The 25,178-nt window shown below is 44.1% G+C and overlaps 1 protein-coding gene across 1 annotated transcript in view; it reads right to left on the reverse strand.

The window, feature by feature from the left end:
• Positions 1-3: 3 nt before the first annotated feature.
• LOC134400055 (elongation factor 2-like) overlaps positions 4-25,178 on the reverse strand; it is a 28,552-nt gene continuing 3,377 nt past the window's right edge. The window contains exons 2-15 of the mRNA XM_063128281.1: positions 18,801-19,015; positions 16,962-17,143; positions 15,145-15,356; positions 12,075-12,256; positions 11,365-11,470; positions 10,038-10,151; positions 9,364-9,502; positions 8,700-8,895; positions 8,103-8,361; positions 5,834-5,941; positions 3,827-4,180; positions 3,235-3,417; positions 1,628-1,760; positions 4-383 (exon numbers count right to left, since the gene is read on the reverse strand). Of these exons, the coding sequence (XP_062984351.1) occupies positions 190-383; positions 1,628-1,760; positions 3,235-3,417; positions 3,827-4,180; positions 5,834-5,941; positions 8,103-8,361; positions 8,700-8,895; positions 9,364-9,502; positions 10,038-10,151; positions 11,365-11,470; positions 12,075-12,256; positions 15,145-15,356; positions 16,962-17,143; positions 18,801-19,015 (2,577 nt within the window). The 3' untranslated portion in view covers positions 4-189. The remainder of the gene's footprint in view (positions 384-1,627; positions 1,761-3,234; positions 3,418-3,826; positions 4,181-5,833; positions 5,942-8,102; positions 8,362-8,699; positions 8,896-9,363; positions 9,503-10,037; positions 10,152-11,364; positions 11,471-12,074; positions 12,257-15,144; positions 15,357-16,961; positions 17,144-18,800; positions 19,016-25,178) is intronic.

The following is a 25,178-nucleotide window of genomic DNA, read 5'->3' on the forward strand; positions in this document are numbered from 1 at the left end:
CTGTTCAACAACGCATACTTTTATTTCTCATTTGAGTGAACATGACATAATTGCTAGATGCTGGTTTGTGTTTTTGTTCAGCTTTGTATGTTCAGTTTCCCACTTCTTTCCTGGCTTTGTGAAGGAATCCAATTTCATAATGAAGTTGGGTACTGTTAATGGCTACCCCTCACCTGGATGAGGCTGTAGTTACAATTTGTCTAGGAAGTTGTCCAGAGGTGGAATACCCTCCTTCAAACCTTTACGTTTGCGTGTTTCAGCCACAACTTGGAAAGGACGTGAATTGGCATCGTAAGGGTCTCCGGGCAAAACCTGCCAGTGATCAAAGACACACTGTGGAAAAGCCTGGCCACCGGTGTTGGATCTCAAGTCAGCTGTGAAGCCTAGGGGGAAGAGCAGAAATGAATGACTTTCAGGAACTATTTAACCCCATATGTAGTAAAACAGCCAGACCTTTTATTCAAACCAACATTTCCACCCATATTCGTCAAGTTTACCTTAAGGAGCATTCCAGCATGCGACTTGACTTCATGATTTGTACCTGAGCACTAATCTGTTTCCAAAACCAGAGTTCTTCCATCTGCGGTACCTCTAAACTAGTCTTGCAACTTTTTTGATGGCTTCTCTCATTATCGTATTATTATCACTGCATCTAATTTCTCACTTCCAACCTCTTATCTCTTTTTGGCTCATTCTTCCTCTTGAGTTGGTACCACTCCACTGTGGGGTATTTCCCCCTACCTAAACTAGTAGGAGGCAGCCTCCCCAAGACTGGAACACTGGACTTACTGTGCAGGTTCCTTTTCTACAGTGGATGGAGGGTATCCTAGTCTGGGTTGCTCCTCCCATGCAGACTAGGATACCTTCCTCCACTGTAGGAAAAAATTTGGATGTGATGAATGCTAATTGTCATTGTTTTACTGAGATAGCCTGTCATATTTTTCCTGAAGGCTGTTCAGCAATGTCTACTGAACGCAGAATTTTCAGTTGCGTGTGTGTGTGTAGAGTAACTCATGTTTGATAGATGATAAATATGTTTAGTTTACAAGCCCTTAAGGATTTGTGATCGTTCCTCACAAAATTCAGGAGTAACTACAGCTGTGGCTCTCTTAATGGATCTCTTCCAAACTAGATAGTTCCAAGCTCACTCACTTATAGTACAGAATGATGTGGAAAGGAAGGAACCAACGAAGGCCAGTTACACCGCTGGCATTCTGCTGCTAAACTGTCAAGTCAATGGCTACTGTTCTTTAACTGGCAAGCTCTTTTGAAGAGAGGTAAGAAAGGCCACAGTATGAACTATTCCTGTTCTATGGTGTCAGTGATGACAAAAGTTGGGCTTCAGCACCTATAAATGCATTAAAATGGCCTACAAGGTAGATGTCTAGCTCCTTGCAACTAGCCCTGTCAAATGTAATGGAGAACAAGCAACCCCTGCTGCCCCCAAACTGCTGACATTTCCCCCAAAGTGCTGACACGTTGCTGGATTGGCAGGGACCAGTTACTGGTTTAGAACTAGTGAGCTGAGCAGACAATCAGGAAGTCATATGTTTTGAATTTGGGGAGAGAGACAAGCCCCCTACTCAGTGAGGCAGGTAGAGGCATGAAGTCAATAGACATATCTTACCAAAGGACTCATTGACAGGCAGATATGCTTTAACCACAAACATTGGGGTCCCAGCTACTTGGGACTCTTCAAAAACATGACCCCGTTTCCGATTCAGCACACCATAGATGCCTCCAACTACTTGTTCTGGACACTAGGAAGAAAAAGCAGATGCTTAGATATATTTTTTCCCTACTGGCTGAAGTGCAGAACCACAGCATCTCACTCTATCATACTTAGATTCTGAATATTGTGCTGCAAAATTACTTACATAATGTGCATAAACAATCTCCCTTAACATAAAATCTAATACAAATACAGCTCCAATGAAATCTTTAAAAGAAACCTTTTTAGCCCAGTAGGGAGAGTTAAGAACAAAATATAAGTGTCAAGAGATATGCACTGCAAAATTCTTGCCGGAGTGTCATAAAGCAAAGACTAAGCTTCCCTGGTCTGGTGGTAAACTAGATTTCCCCACATCAATGAGAAGACAAAACAAAACTGGAAGAATTGGGCTTGGGCAATGGGGATATCTACCACTTCCCAAGCTCTGCCTGGGCAAAGTTTACGTCAAAAGAATTTCCCTGCTTGAACCAGGCGTGAGGGGGATTAGTTACACCAGCCCTAGGCTGGCACAGTTGAGGGCTGGTGCAGCTAATCCACCTCACTCACTAGGGAATTGAAGAGCTTTAGATGTAGCAGATTAAAAGCAACCCCTGTCCTGTCCTAGGGCCTACCACCACCAGCAGATCTACATCTGCAGAATGGGTGTAACTATGGCCTCTGGGGCGGGGGGACATACCTCACCTTGCTGGTGGAGGGGCTTTTCCACCCTAACTCCCGCCATAGATCAGGGGTTAGAATTAATAATTGCTCTGTAAGCATCTATATTATTATTTTATTAGTTACATTTCTACAAATGTAATTCTACAATCTACAAATGAGGTTCATTTCATTTCTTACATGGAGTTCCTTATATTTCCATTTCTGCACAAGTGGTAAAGTCAGGAAGTACAGCAGCACAGGCAATCAGCTTTACGCCCCTGGGCAGAGCCCAGAGGGAGAACTAAAAGAGCTACTGGTACTAGCAATTTTTAATGCAAGGCATTTTACAATGTTTGTCTGGGAGGAGTGTCACTACTGTCCCCCTTAAAGATAAGGAGCTAAAGTAAGAGAAAGTAGTTCAGCCTGAGCCAGACATTGCATCTTTGACAGAAGTGGCCACTTTAACCCAGATCTTCTATGTCCATTGCGCAAGGTGGGTAAAGAGCCGGGATGTGGAGCAACATTCCATCACTCTAGTTTCTGGAAATATTTACAAGCACAGTTGCAGAGAAGATTTCTCTAGCTGCCAATGGGTGTAAAGGATATATGAAAGACTGATACCACTGGAGTAAGCAAAAGGTTGTTAAAGGCTTATATCAGGGCAAGTGATTGGGGATTGGGGCCAAGGATATTCCTAGAAACTAGAAGTACCACTTTTGCTCTGATCCCACTGGGAGTACGGTGGAACTGCAATTGACTGGATCTAGTGTGATGGGAAAATCCTGGGATGGAATGACACTGCCCCTAAATGCCAGGAAGGATCAGAAGCTGCCTACCCTTGAATCCGATGACAGGTAACGTACCTGAATCTCTACAAGGTAGATGGGCTCCATCAGCCGGGGCTGGGCAGTCAGAGCAGAGGCGTACAGAACCCTCCTTGCAGTTGGGATGATTTGTCCCCCACCACGATGGATAGCATCAGCATGGAGAGTAACATCATGAATGTCAAAGCGAACCCCCCGCATGTTCTCTTCACACAGAACGCCCTGCAAGGAGAGCAATCAAGGTGGAAAGGGAAAGAGGTTTCTGGCACTACAATGCTGTAATGCTTAAAAACTATTTGAATTCACCTGGAAGGAAAACTCACTTATGGTGCTTGGCTAAGTTACTACTTGTGTGGAAATAAAGCAGGGAACTTCAGTGAAGGTTGCAAATGGAGCTGCACAGGGCAACGTTTAATTTATACAAGTCAGTTCATATCTAGGTTTTTTAAAAAGCAGATTATTACTAGTGGGAAATTACTAAACTTAAGAAACTGACTTAGACTGAGTCAACCTACTGGGGTCCATCGAGTCCAGAATTGGCTGTTTACAGGAAATTGAACCCAAGATCTGCATTATTCTCAGAATAATTTCCACAGCAATATCCTACATGTGATTTTGGTAGCAGACCTACCTCTTTGGTTGCCCACTGGAATCCAGCCACCACACTGTCTTTGATTTCATTGAGATACTGGACACCCTTGGTAATGTCAACCAGAATATTGGGACCTGTCCCATCAGGGCCAAAGCACCAGATCTTCCTTGCTTCAGAGACGTCCCACTCATACTTCTCAGCCAGGTACCGAGCACGCTGCTTTAGCTCTTGGCGGGAGCTGACATCCCCCTTGTCTATATCTTCTGCCAACCCGTCCGGGAAGGGGCGGGCTTTCATGTACAGCCGGTTGTGTTTGTTAGGGGATTTGGACAAGCACATCTGGCCAGACTCTTCACAGACCGTCTCCCGATAAGATACTACTGGGTCGGATTTCTGCAAACAATCAAATTCAGTCCAGCTTGCATAAGTGATATATACTATAACCTGAAATCAACCTAAACATCCCAGTTTAACAATTCACGTTTCAATTCTGAATGGTGGAAGGGTTTCATCCAACCCTGCCCCCGGCGTACATTCAAAAACCAAAGCCCCTCTACAAAAGCAAACCCTCTTGGTATGTATGTAGCCCTTGGGGGAGACTGTACATAGCAGGCCAGGCCAGGCAGACATGAAAGTTGTACTGGTTGTATTGCAAGTTTTCTTGCCGGGTTTAATCTCTAGCATAAGCATCTGTGAAATCAGCTGTCCCATTAGAATTTTATCTGAGTAATAGAGAGGACACAGCAAGTTAAGATTTAGCCATCTCATTCGGGCAAACCTGTAGATTGTTTATTTCTTGGAATGCTAACGCATGATTGCCCGTTTACGGAGTCTGAGCTATGTTGCCAAGTGAAATCCAAAAAGGAGAAAGAGGGGCAGCAAATCTGGCTTTACCTTGGTAGCCAGCCATAATTTGTTCTGGCTATGACTCTTCCCCTCCCCCCACCACCATTGAGTCCCAGCAAAACCGGGGGGGGGGGGAAGCTGCTTGTCCCCTGCAGTAAGCCCCACGCTCAGCAGCAAGACATCTCATGGCTCTCCCAAGTGTCTCCAGTGCAGTATCAAGGAGAGCTCCTGCCATTCTCCCCTGTCTCTAAAGTCAGCCTAGCACCACAGGGAATCCCCACTTCTCCAGGCACCAAAGAATGGGGGAGGGAGGGGCTTTTTGATGTTGTGCTCTCGCCAGAGTGAAAGATGGACCCGCCAGTAGCAACTTGGCAAGTGCATTTGTGTATCCTTGAGAAAAATCTTCACAAGCTCCACTGAATTGACTGAGAGCTGCATGTGAGGACAGCAGTCGTCTAACTAATAACTTCACTAGGCAGAACCCAAAGTCAGGGTTCTGCACTTAAGAACATAAGACGCGCCAGGATGGATCAGACCAAGGGTCCATCTAATCCAGCACTCTGTTCCCACAATGGCCAACCAGCCATCGGCCAGGGATGAACAAGCAAAACATGGTGCAACAGCACCCTCCCACCCATGTTCCCCAGCAACTGGTGCTCGCAGGCTTATTGCCTCGAATACTGGAGATGGCACGCAACCATCAGGGCTAGTAGCCCTTGATAGCCTTCGCCTCCAGGAATTGATCCAACCCCTTTTGAAGCCATCCAGATTGGTGGTCATCGCTACATCTTGTGGTAGTGAGTTCCATAATTAAACACTGCGCTGTGTAAAGAAGCTTCTATCAAGCAGGATTAAAACCTCATATCTACTGCAGAAATTAGCCTTGTTAAGAATTTGGTGAACAGCCAGGACCTTTAACACCTGACCATGCACCTTCCTACCCACCGTCCCATATCTTTACTTTCTCCCTTCTTGCTCTCTGCTTTATCAGTCCTTTGGAACAACAGCAAGAATCACACCCACCAGATTCAATCTAATTTCTAGAAGCAGAATTACATGTACAGATCATATAAAGATGCTCCATTTTCATACTTTATTTCTTGGCGCAGACCCAGACTTCTGTTTTTTAAACACTTTATCATTAGTCCATCCAGTGTTTACATGTCCCAAATCATCTCGTCCACAAGTCAGTTTGCGTACCTTGATTGGAATACAGGCATGATCCTCTTCCAGATCCTTGAGGCAAATTTCCAGATGCAGCTCACCAGCTCCAGCAATGATGTGCTCTCCAGATTCCTCAATAATGCACTAGAGAACAGGGAAGATGGGTTATGTGATTGCTCTGGTACTGAGGGAAAACGTTACAAAAAATCTGGGTGCATTTACGAGTCTGGTAGTTCATGCTATGCAACATAACACATTTCTGCAAAGCGTTTTTGAAAGGATTTTCACTGTAGGCCTTTCCAAAACGCTGAGCAGAAATCATCATGAGGAAATGAAATGCCATTTTAGGCTAGGATGTGCCTTTGATGCATGATCTCCCAACGAAACACCTACCTACAAAATGCAGAGGGGCTACCAGGTGAAACTCTGCAGGACTGATATTTATGCTTGTGCATTAATAACTGAACTTCTTGTTCAAAGAGAATCACCACGCACCAGAATAGGAGGCAAATGCTTCACAATGTTGAAAACACAGCAAGCAATTTACAAAGCGCACGAGCACAGCTTAAAATCAAGCCTGAAAATGCTTGTGTTTGTTTATGATTTTTATCCTATCCTTTTCTTGAAGACTTGGGAGAGATAATAAGGGGTTGCCACTAAAAATCTGTTTTTTTAAAAAAAAAGTAGCATGCCATCCTGGGATTTAAGATTCCATGGATTCTACAGAACTGCCTAAAGGCGCAGATCTATAGTGGACTAGGAGTACAGTTACTCATTGCCTTTTCGCGCTCTTTTCTACCTACCACCACACGAACCACACTGAGAAGTTGTGACAAACCATGGTTTGTTGTGAGAAGAATGTGCTCTGGTGAGCCTCAAGCTTTCATGCTTCCTAGTTCCCTTCTTCGTGTATGAGGAGAGAAGATTTCAGCCCAATACAGGAAACCATGGTTTGTACAGATTATCCTGGTATATGAACGGTAAAAACACAGTTTCCCATATTTGGACGTAACAGGAAACTGGGCTTTGTTACAGGCTATGCCCAGGAGTTTTAAATCTACTTCCTGCTGGGGGAGGGGGGAGTGAAAGCCTGCAAGCCCAAGGTTTACTGTGTCCTTGCAACATTAAACCATGGTTTAGCATTACATTTGAATGCAGCCACCCTTCAATGCACCATTCCCAGCCAGCACAACCTCAAGCACACTCCCTTCCAGCTGTATTACTCACTATATTTCATGTATATTTTTCCAGATTTATATTTTTCTAGTACATCAGGAAAGCCAGGCAGCGGCAATTTCCAACATCCTGTCCATCACGTACGCTAATGAAATAAGTAAAAACCAAAGGGCTGCAGGAAAGGTTTCTTATGAAGTTATTCTAAATTTCCCAAAATGTTTCAAAACATGTGCCGCCTTCTTTAGGGGAAACTATTCAACAATTAAATTATGAAAGCAATATTCTGACTGAATTCAAGCTCCTCCAGCTTGGAGAGAATAGTGTGTTTATGGTCACCAACCTGAACAGAAAGTTGGTTTTCTACAATTGAATAACAGTTAAATAAGTTCATATATTTTGGAGAAAATGAGAAAAGATAATTTAGGGTGTAATCCTATGCATGGTTGGACAAATAAATAAATAAATAAATAAATCCTAGAACTCCTAGCGTGCCCCAGCTGTCTTTTACTGCCTAAATATTGCACCTTTAGAAATTTACCTATTTTATTTATTCCATTTATATCGCAACATTTTGCCATGATGGAACTCAAGCCAACATCCATGGAGCTACCAGGCGGTCTGCTATCCAGGCACTGACCAGACCTGTTTAGCTTCAGCCCGGGTTAATTGCATCATGGTTCTTCAGACCATACCATGAAAAATGGATAAATTGGTAATAAATCTTTCCCGAGATCATTACTTTTTGTATCATTCTGTCACATGATACAGCCTTTTTTTTATCGCTCCAGTAGTATTCTATGCTGCCCGTATACCATCTCTCCCTTCTCACCGTTTTAAGACCTGCCTTAACCTATAGACAAGGGTGGCATCTGTAGTGTCTGTGGATGGGTTAGATCTTGTCCTTTTCTTCCACCCACCCCAGCTTGCACAAAAAGGTTTGTTTTAGCCTTCAATTGGATTGTTTTGTTTGGAGATTTTTAACTAGGTTCTCAACAAGCCTGTAGTTGCTTCAGTTGAGTGACATGCTGGCAAATGGTATTAGGAAAACCAGAGATGAACACTCTCTCTTTCGTCAGAGCGCCACTGCAAACCATTAATTCTAAGTCACACACGTACAGCTAACACTCACCTGGACCATAGGGTCAGACTTGGCGAGACGCTTTAGACCTTCCACTAGTTTTGGTAGGTCGGCAGGGTTTTTTGCTTCAACTGCAACACGTACAACTGGGCTAACACTAAATTTCATCACTCTCATGTTGTGGGCATGTTCAAAGGTGGTAATGGTGCCCGTCTTCACCAAAAACTGGTCAACACCAACTAGACCAACAATGTTGCCACAAGGTACATCCTCAATGGGCTCAACATAACGACCCATCATCAAAATGGTTCTACAAAGACAGAGGATGGGTAACAATCCTTGAGTATCTGTTTTATTACTGGAAGTATTTCTTTAATCAACCTTTTCACATAAAAGGTATTCTCCGTAACTGCCTTTTTAAATTGTCTTATCATACTTTTCAGTTACTACATTTCTACTGGATGTTCCCCCCACCAAAAAAAAAAAGACGGGGGTGGGGAGCTGTAAAGTCTTATAAAAAAAAGAGAAATGTCTTCCTTCCTAACAGATTCCACCACCACCACCCGCAATGAAACAAAAGGTGCTTCATAACACTGGTTTCTTTGCATGCACCAAACTTCGAAAAGAAGGAAAACCAACACGATTTACCTCTGAATGGGCTTTAAGTAGAGATCTTCCTTCTTTCCTGGGGTGTAATTTGGTCCCATTATTCGCACTTTCTGGCCTGTGGAAACAATGCCAGAGAAGACCCGTCCAAAGGCGTAGAAACGGCCTTTGTCAGAGGTGGGGACCATTTTGGAGATGTACATCATCAAAGGCCCCTTTGGGTCACAGTTCTTAACACCTGCAGCAAAACAAGGCATAAATGGTGAGGCCTTTATAGGCAGTTCTTGAAATTCAGCTGAGATATCACACTGGGGCTTTGCTTTACTTTTTTTAATGAAGTAAGTATCATTTAGGGTACAAGTTCCTTCAGGCATAGGACATTGTCAGGACAAAAGCTAAGTCTGTCCAAATGCAGAAATGAAATGGAAACAAAAGTATGTTTGGTAGATGTCTGCATATACAGAGATCTATGATGTTTCAGCTGAGGACCTTTCAGAATGCCAAGTCCCTTCATACTATCAGGACTCACTCCCTATTTTAAAATATTTGTACGTTTTCAGCAAGGAGGAGGCCAACTTCTGCCAAAGGAACACAAAACGACGAAGGAAAATTTGGCAAACATCTCAGGAAGTTCTAAATTAATAAAACTGTCCATGGGATTTGCAAAGTAGCCTCATGCTTGAAGTACTGAATGTTCTGGTCTTACCCATTGCTGCTTCGTCATCAGGCGGTCCCTCATACAGAAGTTCGCAGCGATATTTCTGTGCAGTTACAGGGGAAGGCAGATGGATGGTAATCATCTGAAGTAAGGCATCTCCAGCAGGCAACCATCGACGCATCACAGCCTTGGAAGCATACATTGAAAACAGCTTTAGAAACCCTGTTAAGAGTTACCAAGCAATGCTTTCATTTCCTTGTTTGGTTACTTTGGAAGGATGGTGTTCAGTTCTTCAGAAATGCAATGTTACTCTTCCAATGCCCATCTCATGAACATACGTAGTTGGCCATGGCAAAGCCAGTGCTTCTGCTTAAGGCCTTTTCCAGCCTTACTACCCAAGACTGAACTTCCTGTATTCAAAGCAGATGCTTTTACGTTATGCTAAGAGGGACACAAACACACTATTCAGCCAACAACTCTGTTGTGAATGGCCACTGTAAATAAGGTAATCATCACCATCAGTACTCGCTGCAATCCTGTTTCCTCTGAACTGACTTTTTACAAATTTCTATCCTCTGCCCCCATGTACTTGGAACGCAGGACAACACTTCATGCCATCTGTTGAAATCCATTAAAGTCTGTAAAGTACCACAAGACTTTATTGCTTTTGTTGCAGCAGGTTAATGTTACTAACTCTCCAGAAACAGACCATTTCACAGTACCTTGAGAAGCGGCTTCCCCTCCTTTTCTCGGTCTTCAGCATCTAGCTTGATATCCAACTTCTCTATCAGCTTGGACGCCTCTTCCTTTTTAAAGTTCATAATGGCATCAAAGACCTATACAGCAAACGTAGGATAAAGAGATTTTATTTGAGAGTCAAGCTAAGCAAGAATGCTGGGGATTTTAGGGCATTTTTGTCAAAACATGCATAGGATTGTGCCCGTGAGTGACTTTTACATTTGCACTTACCTGGGAGTAAGTCCTACTGAACTCAATGGGACTTACTTCTGAGTAAACATGCACAGGATTGCACTGTAAAAGCTAGATTTCATTTCGTGACAGCTCTACTTTCTTCTTTTTCTTCTGCTGCCCCTTACACCTGGAATGCTCTTCCAGAACACTTGAGAACTACAAACTCAATCACAGCTTTTAAAACTCAGCTAAAAACTTTTCTTTTCCCTATAGCTTTTAAATATTGAGTTTGTTCTGACTCTATACTGTTTAGCTTCACCCTACCCAGTGCCTGTTTACACTTCCCTGTGCCTGTTTGCATTCTCCTTCCCTCTTTATTGTTTACTACAACTTATTAGATTGTAAGCCTATGCGGCAGGGTCTTGCTATTGACTGTGTAATCTGTACAGCACCATGTACATTGATGGTGCTATATAAATAAATAAATAATAATAATAATAATAATAATAATAATAATAATAATAATAATAATCTACTGAATACACAGTTCTTTCATAGGCTAAACATAATTTTCTTCCAAACTCTGCTCAACAGCAGCCCCCTCATTTTATAGCTTGCCACTGTTACAACCTTTTTATTAGGGATGTGCATTATAAATGATGCTCAGGAGCTCTTTGCGTTCTGCATGCCCTGCTAAGTTCACAATACTGGGGCTATGACAATTTGTCAGAGCGGCATTCATCATGCTTGGTCCTAAAGGTCTGCATTATGGCACATTTATTTCTGGATTAGATTGTAAATCACTTTAAATCCAAGTCTAACTAGTTGGAGAGTTAGAGTATCAAGCTGGTTAGCTGCAATCTCAGAACATTTACCCCAGAGTAATGTTATCAAGACTGGAGAAGCCTGTTTGTTGGTAATAAGCAGTTTGAGCTTTACAGGCTTCAACACTGCTAAAAATGGCAACACAAATTATTAATAGTTTGATGTAGATCCCGCACTCTGTCCTTTGACATTTTGCAAATTAGCCAGTTCTTGGCCATACAATTTTGTTGGCTGAGTTCTAGCAGTTAGAGGAGGAAATAATTAACACACAACTTTACATGGTAATACTGTTTTGGTTAATCACGGTTTTACCTTAAAAATAGGATCCAGGATGAGTTGGCAGAATGTCCGTGGCAATTTTTTTCCATCGGGGCTGGCTGCCGATTTGCTGAATTTTCCAGTTGCTGGGTCAAAATACCTAAATTATAAATTAAGAGTAATTTACATACTGTAACATGCCGAGGAAGTGAAAAAGAAACTGAACTTCACGCTACCTTATTTATTTGGACCTAACTTATTCATCTGTCAAATGAAGCCCATTCTGCCCCACCACACCCAACTGACTGTTCTTGCGAAATTCATAGTTTACAGACCTAGAAGAAAATTGAATATATTTATTTATCATATTTATACCCCGCTCCTCAGCCAAAAAAAGACTCTCGGAGCGGCTTACACTTAGGAAAAAAGACAGTCCCTGCCCTAAGGCTTACAGTCTAATAAAGACATGGCACACAAGGAAAAGGAGTCCAGGAGGGAAGAGGTAAAGAGAGAGAGAAATTAAGTGGATTGGGAACAGGGCTGACTTCCAGTTGTCACAGACACCATTACTTCCAGTTCTTTCAGCACTTAAAAGTATTTTCTTACTATTATAGTTGGTTTAGTAAGAGGCACAACCAAAACCAATACAGATGAGGGAATTAAATATGCAAGTAAACATCACCCTCTGTAAACATCCTCTAAACTGACTACCTGGTTTACACCAAAGGCCATTTACAAATATATATATATATGCCCCTACTCACTTGTCTCCCCATAGCTTTTTCATCATATCTTCTACCTTCTTGGCCCTGTCAGCTGCAGAGAGCTGCGTCTTCTCCCCTTTGGAAGCAAATTTGGCTACATACATCTCGGCAAACTGTTTAAGAGTAAAAGCCCAACCATGCAGGCCAGAGCCAAAGCCAACGGTACCAATGACTGGATCAATCTACAAACAGAAGGAGGGGTCATTTATTACAAAGGATGTAATCCTAAGCATACTTGCTTGGAATTACATTCCATGCAATCTATGAGGTTTATATCCAAGTGAACGTAATTAGGGCTGAGCCATTTTAACAACAGCTAGCGTGTACTTGAGTGGCTACCAGGCAGAAAGGAGAATTTAAAGCACATTCCTTAAGTAAAATAAACCCTATATTCCACCTCACCAAGTTCTATTGTGGGGAAAGCCACCAAAGTCTGAACGTAGCCCAGGTACATTCTAGCTTGTCCTTTAAAACAGGGGTCCCCAACCCCCGGGCCACAGACCGGTACCAGTCTGTGGCCTGTTAGGAACTGGGCCACGCAAGTGAGCTGCTTTCACCCACCCACACCCACCCCAGCGTACCTGGGCACAGGGCACCATCTCGCCTGCCCGGCCGAAGCAAAGCCAGGACGCTGGGGTGGGGCAGCTTCGGAATGGTGTGCCCGGCCGGAAGTCGCTCTGGGAGAGCGACCTCTGGGTGCGCCGCTCAGAAGCTGACCGCCCACCCCAGTGTCCTGGTTTCACTTCAGCTGGGCGCCCACCCAGCCGAAGCGAAGCCCAGGACGCTGGAGTGAGGGGCGGGCGGGTGGGCGTGGCTTCCCAAAATCATCCCCTCAACCCCAATCCCACCCACCCTGGTCCGTGGAAAAATTGTCTTCCATGAAATCGGTCCCTGGTGCCAAAAAGGTTGGGGACCGCTGCTTTAAAACATCATTTTGGCAACTCCAACATGTATGAAAGCATGACACTCAAATGAGCCCTGCACTACCTAAGTGCCTTGCTGTGGTCCTGCCTCTTATCTGCTGAGCACTGGAAAGGCAGGTTGGACTGCAGCCAGATCCTAGGCAGGGAAACCATTGTGGGACCCATGTCACAGGTTTAAAAAGGTACCTGAGTCGGCTGCACAGTGTGAGAAATGTTAACGTGGCTTCTTCATGGAAAAAGACCTTTGTCTATTATCTTTGCAAAATCATGGAAGACGGGTGAGGTGCCGGACGACTGGAGGAGGGCTAACGTTGTCCCTATCTTCAAAAAGGGCAAAAAGGAGGAACCTGGGAACTACAGATCAGTCAGTCTGACATCCATCCCTGGGAAAATTCTGGAGCAGATTATAAAGAAGTCAGTCTGTAAACACCTTGAAATCAATGCAGTGATTATTAGAAGCCAACATGGATTTGTCAGGAACAAATCCTGTCAGACTAATTTGATCTCATTTTTTGATAGGATAACCTCCCTTGTGGACTGTGAGAATGCTGTGGATGTCATATATCTTGACTTCAGCAAAGCTTTTGACAAAGTACCACATGACATTCTGATTAACAAACTAGCTAAAAGTGGGCTAGATGGAACAACTATTAGGTGGATCCACAGTTGGCTACAGAATCGGACTCAAAGAGTACTTATCAATGGAACCTTCTCAAACTGGGGAGAGGCAGCGAGTGGGGTACCGCAGGGATCAGTCCTGGGCCCAGTGCTCTTCAACATTTTTATTAATGATTTGGACGAGGAGGTGCAGGGAACGCTGATCAAATTTGCAGATGACACCAAATTGGGTGGGATAGCTAATACCCTGGAAGACAGAAACAAACTTCAAAGTGATCTTGATAGGCTAGAGTGCTGGGCTGAAAACAACAGAATGAAATTTAATAGGGATAAATGCCAAGTTCTACATTTAGGGAATAGAAACCAAATGCACAGTTACAAGATGGGGGACACTTGGCTCAGCAATACTACAAACGAGAAAGATCTTGGAATTGTTGTAGTTCACAAGCTGAATATGAGCCAACAGTGCGATATGGCTGCAAGAAAGGCAAATGCTATTTTGGGCTGCATTAATAGAAGTATAGCTTCCAAATCACGTGAGGTACTGGTTCCTCTCTATTCGGCCCAGGTTAGGCCTCATCTAGAGTATTGCGTCCAGTTCTGGACTCCACAATTCAAGAAGGATGCAGACAAGCTGGAGCGTGTTCAGAAGAGGGCAACCAGGATGATCAGAGGTCTAGAAACAAAGCCCTATGAAGAGAGACTGAAAGAACTGGGCATGTTTAGCCTGGAGAAGAGAAGATTGAGGGGAGACATGAGAGCACTCTTCAAGGACTTAAAAGGTTGTCACACAGAGGAGGGCCAGGATCTCTTCTCGATCCTCCCAGAGTGCAGGACACGGAATAACGGGCTCAAGTTAGCCAGATTCCGGCTGGACATCAGGAAAAACTTCCTGACTGTTAGAGCAGTGCGACGGTGGAATCAGCTACCTAAGGAGGTTGTGGGCTCTCCCACACTAGAGGCCTTCAAGAGGCAGCTGGACAACCATCTGTCAGGGATGCTTTAGGGTGGATTCCTGCATTGAGCAGGGGGTTGGACTCGATGGCCTTGTAGGCCCCTTCCAACTCTGCTATTCTATGATTCTATGACAAATGACGGTATCTGTTATTTTTCATGGCTTTGCCTGATCCAATAAGTACTCATGCAGTTGCACTACAGCATTGAACATACATCCAAAGTAGCCTTAGATGGAATCGTGCCATTGGTCCACACTACCTGAGAATATTCCGCCGCCGCCCCCCCCCCCCCGCCCACACAAACTGGAGATGCCAGGGATCGATCCTGCGACCTCTTGCATGTAACACATGTGCTCTACCACTCTACCGAAGAGAGGTCTGATGTGGAACAGCTGCCCAGAGAATACTGGAGCAGTGACTTCCATGAGTAGGATGTATCATTTCTGCAGGTAAGCCCCCGCCCCCAAATCCTTTTGTGCTGCATTCTGTGTAGCAGAGTTTGATGTAACAACCCCCACCCCCACTGAAAATAATGCTCAGTTCCATTCCGAACACAGTATAAGTTCTCTTTACCATAATATTACCCATGGGTCCAGTTTCACCCTCTCCATAAGTGGAGATTATAACGTTGACATTTTCCACAATGCGCTGGAAGGTCTGGTAAAGCTCTTCTCGGTCTAGCTGCAGCTCCAGCAAAGCACGGTCCATCTTGTTCATCATTAGCACTGGCTTGATACGCTCAGCAATTGCCTGGCGAAGTACAGTCTCAGTCTGCACACAAACCCCTAGAGGACAAAGTTGACAACCAACGTTTTCTAGACTGCTTCTAGAGAAAACCCGTTGCAGCGGAACTGATCATAGCCAGGTCTGCCCTTTTGAATTTGCCCTGACATTTTTGTCATGATGAAGAGAAGGGGCGGGGGGGGGGGGGAAGATAGCCTGCTGCCTATCAGCCTGAACTATGGGTGGCTGTTAATTAATTTTTAAAATTTTCATTTAAATTTTTTAGATTCCATCCCTTAGAAATGCTTTTAGGGCAGATTACAAAAAGAAGACTGTTAAAAAGACTGCTGTAGCATCAGCTCTTGCCTCCTGTAGCCATGAAGCTTTAGGCAGAATAGTATGTAGGCTGCTGAAATTCTGCACTCTTTATAAATCAAGCAGATGTGCAGATGCTCATTCACAAAATTCATCCTACAGTCGCAGCTACAGGAAATTCTGTTTAGCCATACCAGCATACCCTGCTCTGAAGAGGTCATCAGGCTTTGCCAGCTACTCTGAAGCCTTATCTTAACAGGCAAAAAAGGGCTAGAAACCTGCTTATTGCAAAAAAGAAAACAAGTGAAATTTTCAAGGTCAAAAGGCTACATTATGACAGGATCTCAGCGCACCCCTACATAACTGATACTGGGCTTGCCACATCCATGCTGGTTCTCCAGTCTATTGCATGCACGCTGGAGAATCTGAATCAACAACTTGTAGGATTAATAAGTGAGGCAAACAATATCAGCAACAGATCACATAATCACATTTCCGATTTATGGAATGCTTGCAGTTCGAATGGAACTAAATGGTACAATGATCGGTTGTACCCCTCAACGCTCTCCATGCTGTGCAGAAACAAGACAAGAATTTACAGAATCTGTGGCTGCCCGGACCCTGCTCAGCCCCAGGGGGCAGGTCTTGTCCCCAACATCACTCTGTGCCCTTGAAACTCAGTAACCTGGTTCGCACATAATGCTAACTCATGGTTTATTTAACCCATGGGTTGTTGAATTCTGGGTTGCAAAGATGTGCAAACTTAGCTACAGTAACAAACCACAGTTTGTCAATCATGAACAACCCTGAAAGTGAACTGATGGTTTGTTGTTGAGTTGTGAACTCTGGGTTGTTTAAACCATGAGTTGTTGTTACATTTGAACCCAGAACCATGGGTTGTTCCACCAGGCTACAGAGGTGGTGGAGTGATAAAACAAACAGCTGCTCTATATGCCAGTACAACAGCACCACAAAGGCATTTGGGATACAGGGAGGGAGCAGGCGCAGGAGGAGGGAAACAAGCAATCCATGGGCTGAAAAAACAAACCACTGTTTGTTCAATCATCTGCCAGACAAACACTGCATAAGGCAACAAATCATGGGTGAAATAAACCATGGGTTAAGCATTATATGTGAACCAGGTCAGTGTAAGATCAGGAACAATTCCCTGTTCCCTTCCTGAGCTTGGAAGAAAGGATGAGACTCATCGTCACACTTATCAGAGGCAGTGGAGCATTTACCCTGGCAAGTGGAAATGTGGAATCCTGAAAATTCAAATTTTTATGCCCAGAGGTTATGCTATCACTTACTAGCTGCCTCACATAGAGCAGAATGTTCACATGCACACTTACCTGAAACACAGTCAACAACGACAAGAGCGCCATCAGTGACACGAAGTGCTGCTGTGACTTCAGAGGAGAAATCCACATGTCCAGGAGAGTCAATTAAATTAATGAGGAAGCCGGAGCCATCTTTGGACTGCTTGATAAAGGCCAAATCGTTTTCTGAAAGCTCATAATACAGAGAAATAGCCCTACAAAACAGAAGGATAAAGGAGTTTCCCAAAACACATTCCAAATTTATTTATTTAAAACTTCTGTATACACCACACCTATGGCTGGCAGGTTACACTACTATGTGTCCCCCTATGCGCCTTGAGATCAGCTGAGGAGACACTGCTTAGGGTCCTTCATTTCTCAAAGGGGAAGTGTTAGGGCCACACTTCAGGCGCTCTCTGAAATGGTGGCGCCCTCCTTTTGGAATTCCCTCCCAGGAGAGCCGCATCTGGCCAAACTCGCTCATGAGTTTTCCGAGGGCAATCAAGCTTCCCATTTTTAGGGGATACTGGCATAGCCAATGGGGTTTTGTTTCCTATGTTTTTAACATACTCACTTTTAGCTGCTTGTGAATGAAGAGTTTTTGAATAATTTTCATAACTTTGGGGGGGAAATGTGTAAGCTGCTGTGAGAACAAATTGAACAGATGGGATATAAGAATTAAAATAAAAAGGGCAAAATACCGGTGAGCAAAAAAGTACTGTTGAGTTGAACGAAACAAAAGAAAAGGAAATCCTATGCACATTTATTGGAAACCATGCCCAATTAAAAAGTAGAACTTATTCTATTTTTCTACAATTCTGCATTGTAACTGAAGTGGATTATAGTCCATGGAAGTTTGTGCCACACTAAATCTGTCATCTTCCGTAAAGGTTCTTCACTGCTTTTGTTGCAACAGACTGGCATAGCTACCTCACTGGAACTCAACTCTAGAAGAACCCAACCTACAGAAGGATATAAAACAGCCACTTCATGTACGCAATTAAGGAGAGGCAATTTGGCATTGAGTTGCTTCAATCAGACAAACCGCCTGATCCATAAATAAGTTAAAATGGAGAACTTGAAATAAACCCAGTTTAATCCTAGTGTTTGGGGGAGTCTACACTAGCCATTTATTGCAGGATTGTATCGCAGTCATTACTAATGGGGCACATGACATTCACCTGCTCCCACGGTGATCTGAGCTCCACCTCTGTTTTCCCGGAATATCCCTGACTGCTTTTGTTGTGGTTTTTCCGGCTCTCTCGCGTCCATTCCGAAGAACGTTTGCCGTGTGCCCCCCACTTTGCGAGGTCATTGCTGTTTGCTGTGAGTTCCGGGCTCAGCAAGCAACCAATCAGCTGTGAGGGGCATGTGCATGGGTATCAGAGGTGTGCGGGAGTGGACCTGTCTGCCATTTCTGCAACATGTTTTGGATGGGTATTGGTACCACCGAGTGTGTGTGTTTTTAAATACAAACATATCTCTGTGCAGGAGTGCATATTTGATGGAGTTCCTATCCCCCCCATGTGTCGCTGCACGTCTTACGCTCATGCACATGCCTCACGAGTCAGTAAAAATAAGTATATCTCTGCCCCATAGGAGCGTCTTCTGCTCAGCAATGCCCAGTTCTGCCGATCCACATGCTCAAGCGGCGTAACGGGGCACACATGCTCCCGCAACAGCACTCCTGAAACTGAGGTACACTTCAGTGCTGTGTGCCCCGTGAGTGCCGATCGTGGACGCGGGGAACATTCGGAAGCATCCTCTTCTGTGCCGAAATGCCTGCAGGTGTAGATTAGCCCTTTAAAACACTTCATTTATAACTGGTTTGTGGTTTACATAAAGATTATATGCAACGTTCATGATACTCACGTAGACTTGATTGTGATACATCTTTCCTGCTCATCTTTCCGTGTGTCAGTAAATCGTGTTTCACCAGCTCTGGCTGAAGCAATGATACCAGCTTTACACACCAATGAATCTGTAAGTGTAGACTTGCCATGGTCAACATGAGCAATCACAGACATGTTCCTGATGTTGGACTTTTTGTCCATGATCGCTCGGATCTGGTCTACTGTGAAATTCACCTGAGCGAAAAAGGAAAGAGAACAAACAACCATCAGGCCTTTTCCACCAAGTGAGACGCAGAAAATGCATGCATGCCTTACTCTAAAGATATTTTCTTTTCTAAATGAGTGTTATATATTGCAACAACTAGTTTCCACGGCATTAGAGCAGGGAACTTGATTAGTCAAGTATTTTTAAAGCATTCATTTTATTAGAGCACCGTTTTATTGTTCAACATTATTTGCCATTGTTACAATTTTAATTCTTATGCTAGTTACAAAAACAAATTAGTCCACATTTATGGTGATACAATGAAATCTAAAAGACAAGTGAGATTTTTTTATAACTTGAAATGTTAGGTTCACAAACAGTTCTCTTGGAACACCAGTGTCAGCCTAGGATTACATCATCATCATCATCATTATTGTTGCAATTAAAACAGTGATCTTTGCCAGTGATGTCTGCTTACATTCCTGCCGAGAGATGCCTGTAGTTATAGCATGCAGCTAGATTTGCCTATGACTGCTTCAGGGTTAAGGGGCAAGCAGCTCCTCACTAACAAATGAAATGATAAAGATTTTTTTTAAAATTAAGTTGCCACCTACACAGTGGCATTCTTGGCTTCATGGCATATTTGACCCTGGTCAAATAATAAGCAGTTAACTGACCAACATACATTCGCTAACTGCCATCGAGGTAAGGAGCTGAGATAAGAGACAATGACACTCCATTCGACTCTTTTGCATCACCAGATCTTAACCCACAGAAACTGCGGCTTTCAGTATTTGCCAGAATTGGCTTTTTGACACCAACAATATGGGCACAGATATCTTATAGAATCATAGAATAGCAGAGTTGGAAGGGGCCTACAAGGCCATCGAGTCCAACCCCCTGCTCAATGCAGGAATCCACCCTAAAGCATCCCTGACAGATGGTTGTCCAGCTGCCTCTTGAAGGCCTCTAGTGTGGGAGAGCCCACAACCTCCCTAGGTAACTGATTCCATTGTCGTACTGCTCTAACAGTCAGGAAGTTTTTTCCTGATGTCCAGCCGGAATCTGGCTTCCTTTAACTTGAGCCCGTTATTCCGTGTCCTGCACTCTGGGAGGATCGAGAAGAGATCCTGGCCCTCTTCTGTGTGACAACCTTTTAAGTATTTGAAGAGTGCTATCATGTCTCCCCTCAATCTTCTCTTCTCCAGGCTAAACAGGCCCAGTTCTTTCAGTCTCTCTTAATAGGGCTTTGTTTCCAGACCCCTGATCATCCTGGTTGCCCTCCTCTGAACACGCTCCAGCTTGTCTGCGTCCTTCTTGAATTGTAGAGCCCAGAACTGGATGCAATACTCTAGATGAGGCCTAACCAGGGCTTCACATGGCGGAACAGCAATTCTGTCATTATTAGGCCTCATAACTAAGGAGCAGGCTTTACTCATTCTTCTCACCACATTGAATGTGGCACCAGCCTCTGGCGAGCACAGCAAACAACCAGCCTTCTTCCCAGCTTCAAAGATGTAGAGGTGGGCAGGGATGATCCCAGCAGTTGAGTAGCAATCCTCATCATCTCCAGACATTCTCTAACATTCATCTCTAACATTCAGAGGAAGGCTCAGAGTTTTCTGGCAATTATGTAGATATGCTGCCTTGAGCACTTTGACCACACAGGAAAAAACGGCCCTTCAATCCAATTTCCATTTATCAATATTGCCTTAGTAAGGAAATGGGGCTTACTCTCAGGTAAGTGGGTATAATATAATCTTTAGCGTTGGGTCCGGACTGGGACCTCTGGCTTGTCTCTTCCCCAGCAAGATGGAGAAACAACTCTAGAACCCTATGGATTCTTTTTTTTAAAAAATAATATTTATTAAACTCTATTTAACAAAGCAGTTTTAATAAAGTTAAAAATATATATAAAAACATACAAGTCAGACAGCGTTTCTAATAAATACACAAACGCGATTTCTGTAGATGCCGAACCAAGCTTGTTTCCTTCAATTTACTGTGGTCAGAGGAAGATTTGTTAAACCAGAGTTGGATGCCACATCTGTACCATTGATGTAATCGAGAAAAGGAGACCATATTTCATTGAATGGGTCATAGCTAAGTTGGCCCGACGAGACTCTGTGGTGGTAGGTTAATTTTTCAGAGCAGGCTATATCCCACACTTTCCCTTTCCATCCAGTGAGTGTAGGGCCCTTCGGATCCTTCCAGTGTTCGGCGATTTCTAAACGAGCTGCCGTAAGGAGGATAAATACCAATTCTTTATGGGTAAGGGAGGGGTTTAGAGCATTGGGCAGGGACAGCAGGGACAGGCTTGGTTCTGGAAAGATTATCTGATCAGTGGCCTTAGAAATTATATTGAAGATAGTTTCCCAGAACTGCTTCTGGGCCTTACACTCCCACCACATATGTAAGTAAAAGCCCTTTTCATCGCATCCTCTCCAACACAACGGGGAGATTGAAGTCGTTGCATGCGAGAGTTGAAATGGAGTTATATACCATCTTAATATAACCTTGAGGGCTGACTCCTGTATGCGGGACGATATTGTTCGGAGGGGGGGATTTATCCAAATTTGTTTCCATTTTGTATCTTCAATCTGTATATGTAGATCAGTTTCCCATATGTTCCTCAGAGCCAGGGAGAAGCCACCGCCCCTCTCAAGCAATAGGTCATAAATTGCTGAGGTCACACCTTTATCTTTCCCTTTGGATATCACACATAGATGCTCAAAGGGGGAGAGAGGGCAAAAATCTGTCTCGCTACTGAATGTTTTGTTTAAGAATGTTCTGACTTGTGTCAGTTGGAGCCAAGAGGGATTGATCCCTTTTAGCTTGTCTTTTAGTTGACTATCATTAATTATTTGGTCTTTGACTAAAAACTCCCTCAAACGATAGATCCCCTTACTATCCCACCCAGCAAACTGGGCATATTTATCTTCATGTCTAAAAGATGGATGATCTAAAAAAGGTAGCATTGGAGACTCTGGGGGAGAGAGATAGGTTGACCATTTTTTTCATATTGCTAGGGTAAGGCATGTGAATGGATTGGAGATTTGTTTGACGATGGCCCAGGAAGTTTTTAGGAAGGGGAGAGCTGGAATTGTGGGTTGTTGGGATATCATTTCTATTTGTACCCAGGGAATACTAGTCTCACCGTTGATTATTTTGACTAGCTGCCTAAGCTGGAAGGCCTCAAAGTACATCAGTAAATTGGGCATTCCTAGGCCTCCTTTTGTGCGTTTCCTATATAACGTCCCCTTATTTATACGGGAACGTTTGCCGTGATTGACAAAGCGGTCTAGTGTAGCTTGCCATTTGGAGAAGGACTTAGGAGGGATATTTATAGGTAAGGCCTGATAAAAGAATAATATTTTGGGCAATAAAGACATTTTTATTGCAGCTAAAGGCACTCTTGAATGAAACGGATTATCTAGATCCATTTCAATCGGGTTTCAGGCCTGGTTTTGGAACAGAAACTGCCTTGGTCGCCCTGTGGGATGACCTCTGTCGGGAGAGAGACAGGGGGAGTGCGACCCTGTTGGTTCTCCTGGACCTCTCAGCGGCCTTCGATACCATCGACCATGGTATCCTTCTGGATAGGTTGTCTGAGCTGGGAGTTGGAGGTACTGCGTTGCAGTGGTTCCGCTCCTACTTGGATGGCCGATTCCAGAAGGTGGTGCTGGGGGATTATTGCTCTGTGCCGTGGCTCCTAAGCCATGGGGTTCCGCAGGGCTCTATTTTATCCCCTATGCTGTTTAACATATACATGAAGCCGCTGGGGGAGGTTATCCGGAGATGTGGACTGAGGTGTCATCAATATGCGGATGACACCCAGCTCTACCTTTCCTTTTCATCAAACCCAGGTGAGGCAGTGACTGTTCTGAACCAGTGCCTGGGCACGGTAATGGACTGGATGAGGGCTAACAAACTGAGACTCAATCCAGACAAGACGGAGGTACTGTTAGCGGGTGGTTCATTTGTCCGGCGAGGTGATGTTTGCCCTGTCCTGGACGGGGTTGCACTCTCCCTAAAGGATCGGGTCCGTAGTTTGGGGGTGCTCTTCGATCCAGAACTGTCACTTGAGGCACAGGTGAACTCAGTGGCAAAGAGCACCTTTTATCAGCTTAGGCTGATATACCAACTGCGCCCTTATCTGGACAGTGATAGCCTAGCTACAGTTATCCATGCTCTGATAACCTCTTGTTTGGATTACTGCAATGCGTTATACGTGGGGCTGCCTTTGAAAACGGTCCGGAAGCTTCAGCTGGTACAAAACAGGGCAGCCCGTTTACTAACAGGGACTGGCTGGCGAGATCACATTACGCCAGTCCTTTTACAACTTCATTGGCTGCCAGTCCAGGTCCGGGCCCGATTCAAAGTGCTGGTATTGACATTTAAAGCCCTAAACGGTTTGGGGCCAGGTTATTTGAAGGAACGCCTCCTCCCATATGTACCTACCCGGACCTTAAGATCATCTACAGGGGCCCTTCTCCGTGAGCCCCTGCCAAAGGAAGTGAGGCAGGTGGCTACTAGGAGGAGGGCTTTCTCCGCTGTGGCACCCCGGTTGTGGAATGAGCTCCCCAGAGAGGTCCGCCTGGCGCCTACACTGTACTCCTTTCGTCGCCAGCTGAAGACCTTTTTATTCACTCAGTATTTTAACACTTAATTTTAACTTAAATTTAAATTATACTGTTTTAACTCTGTATTTTAACCTTATATCAATTTTGCTGCGTGGTTTTATCCTGGTTGTGCTTTTTATATTGTATTTTGTATTTGTATTTTTAACTTGTTGGTTGTTTTATGATGATTTTAATTTTTGTGAACCGCCCAGAGAGCTTCGGCTATTGGGCGGTATAAAAATGTAATAAATAAATAAATAAATAAATAAATAAGCTATTCTGCCAAGATATGTGAGTTTTAGTTGGCTCCATTTAGTAAGGTCATGGAGGATCTGATTAGACAGTTTCCCAAAATTTCTTTTAAGCAGCTGCAGTGGGTCTTTTGTAATAGTCACTCCTAGGTAGCGAAACCCCCCATAGCATGGTTTGAAGCCTGTTTGGACACACAGAGAATTTGTAGTCTCTAGGGGGGTATTCAGTGTCATAAGAATTGATTTTTCTTTATTAAACCATGGGTTTATGGATTCTTTTTGTGGTTTGCCAGGGGTGAGACAAAGCTACAGGTCTGGATTCAGATGCACTGCTAAACAGTCCAAGGACGGAATAGCCTTGGGTTGTTTAGCCATTCCTACTTGTAGCGAGAACGATCGGGCAGTGTGTACCACCATGCTCTCTGATTCATGACAATCCACAATTAAAAATAATAATTACATTGTGGGTTGTCACGATATGTGAACCGGGCCATAGAGAATCACAAACCTCTCCATCTCTCAAATTACAAGTCGTAGTTTAACTCTACAAACACAACCTCTGTGTTCAAGAGAAAGGCCTGGACCAGCAACTCCTGGTTCCGAATACTGCTTGTCCTGTTGTAACACTGCCTCTGATTGGCTCTAGCAAATCTCATAAGTTTGTAAATAAGAATGATTTACAGTGTAGCAATTCATTCCCCGCCCCACCTCACAGTAGCAGGGTTGCAGCCTAAGCCAACAATCACCCAGCAGGTCTCCAGGACCCAGCAAAGCGTACCCACAACCTATATGGCAGGGGTGGGGGGATCTGTAGCTCTCCAGATGATGTCGGACTACAACTCCCATCATCCCTGACCACTGGTCATGCTGGCAGGGGCTGCTGGGAGTTGTAGTCCAATAGGTAAACAACTACAAGTTCCCTACCCTTGCTATACAAAAATGAGCTGCAGTAGCCAGTAGCCTTGGGCCCACATTTCACTCCAGCTGTGCCAGAGAGCATCCACTTTCCTTTTTAAAAATTGTATGTATGCCTTTCTGCTTGTTTTATCTCTCCCCTACTTTCTCCTTACCTCTTTCCATGTGTTTCCCTGTCTACACCTACCTTTGTCTTTTGACGCTCCTAGAAAATGTTTGGGGTCCGCCAAGGTGAGTAAGTGTGTGTGTGTGTGGGGGGGGGGTGATAGAAGTGTACAATTTGTTTAATTTCTATACCGCTCAACAGCAAAAGCTCTCTGGGCGGTACAAAATCGCAGACTTTCTACTGTTAGTTTTACCCTACCCTACCCTGTGCCTGCTTACCCTACCCTGTGCCTGTTTGC

This window comes from Elgaria multicarinata, chromosome 6 (assembly GCF_023053635.1).
Source record: "Elgaria multicarinata webbii isolate HBS135686 ecotype San Diego chromosome 6, rElgMul1.1.pri, whole genome shotgun sequence".
In the NCBI taxonomy this organism is placed as follows: domain Eukaryota; kingdom Metazoa; phylum Chordata; class Lepidosauria; order Squamata; family Anguidae; genus Elgaria; species Elgaria multicarinata.